Consider the following 7,546-nt stretch of genomic DNA (forward strand, 5'->3'; position numbering starts at 1 on the left):
TAAATTCCTAAAAGTCTTTCGCCGTACTAACGAGAGCAATGATAAATTACGTGTTCTGCATTTCCCAATTCGGTGGGACAGTGTGGACAGAAAGGACCTCCTCTATCCTACGCTTATGTACATATGTAAATACCCCTTGAAACCACCGTGCCCACTCAATATCTGCATGAGATGGCAGTTTCGTGTGCCGTGCTTTCGCTCATACCATTCTATTATATTCCGAACTAGTATGAAGGTACAGGCGCTCTTTCCTCGATTCTTCCCACATTTCTTGCCACCTAACTAACTAGTACTCTAGCAATCAGTTGAGCACTTTATACCACTATGCCACGAGCTTCAACTTTTACAATTCCAGATGACAACTCCGCGTAGTATATTTGGACTCTTTAGAGAGTTTTTAAACGCTGTGCAGAAGCAGCCCCACCATTCTACAAGAGAATGCATGTAAAGAATACAATACCAAAATTTTTCCTTTCCACTTACTAAAGAATTTTTTATTGTTGTCCGTTGGTGGGTCAGTTGGCTAGTCTGCTTGACGATATTGGTATGCTCTTTTTTCCAACTTTATTCATTGTCCAAAGGAAACTTTAACTTGTTAAAAAATTACAGTTATTTATTTGTTTTACTCCTAGCATACTTAGTTTTAGTTTATTGGCTAAAACAAGGACAAAACGACAACAAAACAAATAAAGGTGTCTAAGGTCGGGTGTAGCCGAACATTATATACTCAGCGTGAGCTTCAGTTGCACATTTCATTTCAGATAAATTACTTTTCTACATAACAAGTGGTACCGCCCATTTAAAAGAAAAATATCTCCCCATTTCCTCTTACAATAAAACCTGATAAGTGAAATATCATTGATTCAAAAATGTTTTTCGCTAAGATATAGCTTATTATTTTCGTCTACGACCCTTTTAAACATCTTTTATATAAAAGTGGGCGTGGTCTTTAACCGATTTCGTCCATTTTTTTTAGAAATATTTCCTGCTATAGGGAAAATCTATGTACCCAATTTTATTACGATCCGTTAATTTTTCTTAGAGCTATGGCTCCCGAAACATAGAAAATTGCTTAGTTATAAAAGGGGCGGTACCACGCCCATTTTTTATAATTTAAGAATTTCCTATTTATTGTTATAAATCCACTCTGGAAATGAAATACCATTGATATAAAGCTCTTTTTTGCAAAGATGTAGCTAATTTTATTTGTCCACGACCCTTTTAGAAATCTTTTATATAAAAGTGGGCGCGGTCTTTCACCGATTTCGTTAATTTTTCTTCAAAGCTTTCATTATAGTTACGATAGGTTTAACGATTTTTGATTTATGATTAATAATATTTGTAAAATTTATTTTATCACAAGTGGGCGGTGCCATGCCCATTTAAAAAAAAAATTCCAAATTTTTATCAAGAGTCTTAATATCAGCCCACACGTCAAATTTCAACATTCTAGGTGTATTATTTACTAAATAATCAGGTTTTTTGTGTTTTCCAAAATGTTATATATATAAAAAGTGGGCGTGGTTATCAGCCGATTTCGCTCATTTTCAATACCTAATCTATTCTGCGTCTCGATTAGCTCATGTACCAAACTTGGTGAAGATATCTCAATATTTACTCAAGCTATCGTGTTGACGGACAAACGGACAAACGGACGGACGGACGGACGGACGGATATGGCTCAATCAAATTTTTTTTCTACACTGATGATTTTAATATATGGAAGTCTATATCTATCTCGATTCCTTAATACCTGTACAACCAACCGTTATCCAATCAAAGTTAATATACTCTGTGTGCAAAGCACGCTGAGTATAAAAATGCAGCGAACGACTTTTTTGGTAAAACAATTGATTTCCATTGTTGCCATAAACTGGAGCATGCTGGTGGATGTTAAAAAAGCCTTTATTAAGCAGAACACCAAATTTAGTTGTAACTAAAAACAGTAGGCAGGGTAATTACAACAACATTGCAACAACAACAGAGCAGTCAGTCTGGTTCAAGTGAAATGTTAACAATGCACAGTTTAGTATTATTCGCTTAGTCTGAATAGAATCAGAACTCAATAATACAGCTGATTGTTGCTTGGTTTTCCGTTAAAAAGAGAGTTAAGGGGCGTGTTAAGGGCTTTAGAATATGCTCGCGGTAAGGCATGCCTGTCTTAAGGGCCGACTACAATCCTCACACTTCAAGGGACCAAGCAACGTGTTACCGCCCAGAACAGAAGGTACTAGTACCGGAGCCTTTCGGATTCATACCGACAAAGGGTTACCTTCTATCCTTATAAAGTCAAGGGATTGTTTTTACAACAACCCTAGTTGTTTGATGTATGCGGTACTCTACAGCCTCCAGTTAGAGCAACCGGACAAATTTCGTCACTTGCATTCACCTCAGGAAAGTCTGTAGATCATATTTCGATGTATATAATCCGCTGTCCTCTAGAAGTCCAGCGTTTCCACCGCTGATGATCGCCATTGAGGCAATAATGTGTTATACTGATAAGATCCAGGGGCTGATGAGTCCCCTCCACTACGTTGATCAGTCCAGTCTACCATCTTCGCAATGTATTCAAGTGGGAAACAGAACCCTGCAATTTCTATCGATTGATGTCATAGGACATTTTAAGTCTGTTTAGTTTTTTGCATGTGTACTTCCGTCCTCTACCTGAGGACATCCAGCGTTGTCCATAATAAAATTAGATCGATAGCTTGTATCATATCATAACAGAGCCTCTGTTGGCCATCATTTAATCTACCTAGTGATATCAACACAAGCAGCTCACTCAACTTTACTTAGTACGTTATTCATGAAGCTCACCTCGACTGCGTCCCACGACATCAGAGCTATGTAGACCAAGGTCTGTCGAAACACCGATTTTAAGATACATACATACAAATATTCATGGGTTGTAATCTCAGACTCCGTTTTTTGTAGTACATTATTTTGCAGACTTCGACATATTCTCTGCAGACCACGTTAATCACATATGCAGACACCAGATATAATACGTCATTGGAAATTTTAAGCCTACTTATAAGATTTACGATTAAGTGATCATCTTCCAAATTGGCGAAGTATAACCACACCAATGAATATATAAGAAGGATATGAGCGATCTCTATAAAAACAAAAAATAAGAATGTTAAACATACGCGGCTCTGCTTCGTAAGTCATGCTATGTGAAAGGACCTACAGGAGTTATTCGTCTAACTAAATTTCCCTCCTACATCCACTACCAGTAGAACCGAACGAGAAGTATCCCACTAACACAGGTAAGCTCAATTTGGGGGAGATATAACCAGCTTTTCTAAATGACTGAGTTTTCATGAAGATTTAACGAATTCGTTCACTCTGTACCACTCACTCCATTATTAGCTGGACTCTTATTGATTAGCTGGATGGTTCCATCTAGATTAGCAATCAGTTTATTGAAAGTGGTAGTTTGAAATTATAAGAAAATCTACTACATAGTGCCATGCGGTGGTCAAACTTCGAGATATGGACTACGAGCTTATTAGTATTGATTCATTTCTGTGGTTAATATCTGCACCACTTACACCACCGCTAAAATCTGAGGTAACTGTTGGCTGGTTAAAGGTGAACACAAGTGTATGTGGCGTATTCTGTCCAGAACTCGCGGTAGCCGTAAGCTAAAGTTTTGTGATTATGGTACAATCGTTGCTTCGAAGATGGCAGTTGTTAAGAATAGTAAAGGAGCCAAGCATGCGAGCTTTCAGAGCTCCGCCATCTACGTGCCGTCTATTCCTTGCTATTTAGTTATTTATATTTCGTAAGACCAATTTATGTCTATTGGGACAGGACATTTCACTATTGTAACTTCAATAGGTCAAAATTATCTAAGAGCAGGGATACTTTTGGAAGGAGGAGATTGGATGACCAAGAAGGTTCACGTGGTCACATCAAAGTGTTTCCACGATGGTGGGGCTAGAGGTGCTATTTTACGTAGGGTATTGGAAATATACGGCAAAGAAGAAATTTTTCCATCTTTCTTCTGCAAATTCGACTGGAGAATTGTCAGCTCTCGGAGAAAGTCTAATGCAAGCCCTACATGAAACTACATCGCCAGTTTGATAGTTAGAAAGCGGTGTATCTTAAGGCAACATCGCAAATAAACATAACAAATAATTTTCCATAAATCAAAAACACAAACAATTTAACACAAATCATAACATATTTGAGGTGTTTAAACACTCAATCTCTCAATCAAAATCACACACTCGCATAATACAAATTCTTGGAGCATTACTATGGATTCCTTGCAAGCCAGACGATTTTTACCTTGAAATCAAAACACACCAAACTTTTAAACAAAGGCACGGTCGAAAATTGAATGCAAACTACAAATGTATTGTGGGTGATTTTTTGGAGAAATGATGATAATCATCATCGGTTGGGCTAAGTGTATTTCTACCTAACGCTCGCCTGGCTCAGCAAACCAGCGCATATACGTCAATGAGTCCTCTGAACACATATATATAGAGATAAGCATGATGTTAAGTGGTTTTCGTCAAAAGTTGGGGTAGCACTGAGCCAATCGAGACCATGATAGAGGTCCCTTTGTTCTACTAATGATACACATTAGTTTCTAGGGTTATTTGAGTCAAACTTACACACAGTATTGGCTTCAACCTGATATGAATTACTTGTATAACAGGGTTGGATATTGTCTACCGGAGTTGGTAAATATTTATGTAAACGTGAATTTGTCACAGCGGCTTCAACATCGCTATAAATTACAGCGACAGATTGAAGAAATCGCGGTGACTGATAATGGCAATTACGGATGCAATCGGGCGGGAAGGCGTTGTGGCCTAGAAGGTTTCATGTGGTCATACTAAATCGTTTCCGAAATGGTCGGGCTAGTACTTTAATGGTGCTTGTTACCGCAATGTACCGGATCTGCATCCGACAAAGGACCATCCACATCACTAACACTTCCCAAAACCTTATCGCTACAACAACAACAGAAGGAAGGCGATAGACTCCACGTACACTCTCTTCTCCACGTCGAGCTTCCACGTTAATTTACTGTCTAAAATTATTTCATAAGCAGCTTTTCAGCGTCAACATATTCTTGAGTTACTAAGCGTACTTTCTTTCTGGCAAACCGCCCATGTTGAAGCCAGGTAAATTGGGGGATATTTTAATGTCTCGTTGAAGTAAACATGAACATGCCCCTCTTGAGAGATGTGACTGCATCACTCCATTCACCGCGTGTTGGCTTGTAGGTGCAGATAAATGATAATCTGATTAACTTCACTTTGCTGGGAATCACTGTGAAACGCTCGCCCCGTGAACCATTGTTCTCGGCGGAGGATTCAAGGGATTGTTGAGCGCAAGCAATACTTTGGTGACCTCGATGACTTTTAAATTTTTATGATTTTTATGAGGCGATTTGCGAATTGGCTGATGTTTGCACATTACCTCCAATAGACCCCCGCTTGTGGGCACACTTTGCTAAACAGCGGCCGGAAATCTCAGGGCAGTACAGTCGAGTATGACGTAGTAGTCTCACAGATGATACCTTTTTCTGGCAGTACCCTAGCACCTAGATCGCTCATATTGCTTTACTACCGGAAAATTAGTCTTCATCTCCCAAAAGAACACCCCATACCTGCACTTCATTTTCGGGCCGACTGTTTTTGCCAAATTCTAGCGAAAGATATACGAAAATACGAACAGTATTGGTTACTTTTAAGTTTGAACTTTGCGTTGTACTGTCTGTGTATATGTTTGACAACACACGGATTAGCAAATGGTTAGCAGGGATAATCGGATAGTGATGGCCAGCGAGGGTAGTAATCATGCGCTTTCCTTACTTTTGTGAGGGTGTTTGGGTTACGAGCCAGAATAGCATAAGCTTACAGCAGAGTGAATGGGGTAACAGCTGCAAAACGACGTCTTTTCCGGTTGATTTAACTGAACCTTGAACTCTAATTGTTATTTTTGGAGTATCGTTTACGAGATGATTAGCTATAAAAGCAGGTAACGTATTTCAGAAATGGAAGACTGCAACCCCAACCCAACCAATTGCACTTAAATACACACCAACACAATACGGGAAATGAAAAAATGTTTAGTTTGAAATTGGGAATGAGAAATTTCTTAAACAAAATAAATTTGCTAAAATTGGCACAAAATTGTGTTGTCTGAATATTTTTATAAAAACAGAAGAAAAATGCACACAAAGATTTCAGCTAATACCAAAAGTACAGTGGATGGATGAAACGGCACAAGTAGCACAAGAAAATATGTATATTTCTACGCATTGTCCACAATAGCTTTCTTCGTCCATTCACACTACACATCGTCTTACTCGATCGCTTGCATCACCTGCTCCACGGTATCTTCTGAGATCGATAACGTTTGCACCTCGTCCTGCAACTCTGTTGCATTAGTCTCTTCCTCCACCTCAGCTTCATCACCGTCACCATTTTCATCAGATTTTTGTTTGGAAGACTTCTTACTAGTTCGCTTAAAAACTGTATGCCAATAGCCGGTAATGGAGTTCTTCAAAGACTGACGACTTGGAGCATTGGCCATGAAACTACCGGTGCTGGTTTGATCCACTGCAAACAACCCAGCAGGCAATTAATGTGAAGAGGAAAAGTAGTGATTAATATTGATGTGCTAAGTCTCAAAATGTCGGAGGTCGTTTGCGCAATCTCCAGTTAAGCACTACAACGGAACTGAGCTGTCAAATGACCCAATACTACGTTCCGATAAACACTAACTGGAAATTGATAAACTGACTCCAAACTTCTTTTTTTTAACGCACCAACTCTACTGACGCCACCAAGTCGCAAATGAAAACGTTTTCCATGATCCCTTTTTGCTGGCTTCTCAAGTTCATCATCTTTCTCGGCTTCGTTGTCGGCTTCATCTTTTGACTCGGCGCCATCATCAGGTGTTGTCTCATTCGAACTGGTTGGTAGCTCGCCACCAGTACTGTGTCGTCTATTTGCTATTTTAAAGAAACGTTTCAACGTTTTGGCTTTGCCGCCGCTTTTATTTGTTTCGTTCACTGAGTCCCCACCTTCTTCAGCTGCGCTGAGTGGAATATCGTGCATGGGGGATGTGGGTGCTGCCGATACAGTTTTCGCCATTCTTTTTAGCGTATCCTTTGTTTTTATTGTTATTGCTTTATTTGAAAGTAAAATTTCAAGAATAGAACGAGTTTTGTTTTTTTTTTTTTTAAGTTTCAAATTCTGACAAAAGCAATAATAGACAGTTATTTCAAGGATATGTGGATAAGGATTTTGAGGGGGAAAGTGGTCAAGTTTTGACGACGAAAACTTAATTGGGTTAAGAACCAATATGACTTAGGTTAGGTTAGTTTAAGAGGATGTGCATGAAAACTTACCGCGCTTACACTCGGGGATATTTCTTTCTCCATTGTAAAAGCCGTTGGTATTGCCACATTCCTCCAATCAAATACTTTAAAACCAAACTTTAACAAACCACTCGCTTTTCATGTAAACTTAAGTAGGAGAGAAAAAATCGCGAAAAATCTTGGGCTCTGAAA

General features: G+C 39.0%; 1 protein-coding gene across 1 annotated transcript; it reads right to left on the minus strand.

The window, feature by feature from the left end:
- Positions 1-6,122: 6,122 nt before the first annotated feature.
- Positions 6,123-7,201, minus strand: LOC137245158 (uncharacterized). Its single transcript, XM_067775412.1, has 2 exons — positions 6,800-7,201; positions 6,123-6,590 (listed from the first exon to the last, which is right to left on the minus strand). The coding sequence occupies exons 1-2, from the start codon at positions 7,125-7,127 to the stop codon at positions 6,334-6,336; spliced, it is 585 nt and encodes a 194-aa protein (XP_067631513.1). The 5' UTR covers positions 7,128-7,201; the 3' UTR covers positions 6,123-6,333.
- Positions 7,202-7,546: the final 345 nt, after the last annotated feature.

This window comes from Eurosta solidaginis, chromosome 1, assembly GCF_040869045.1.
Source record: "Eurosta solidaginis isolate ZX-2024a chromosome 1, ASM4086904v1, whole genome shotgun sequence".
Taxonomy (NCBI): domain Eukaryota; kingdom Metazoa; phylum Arthropoda; class Insecta; order Diptera; family Tephritidae; genus Eurosta; species Eurosta solidaginis.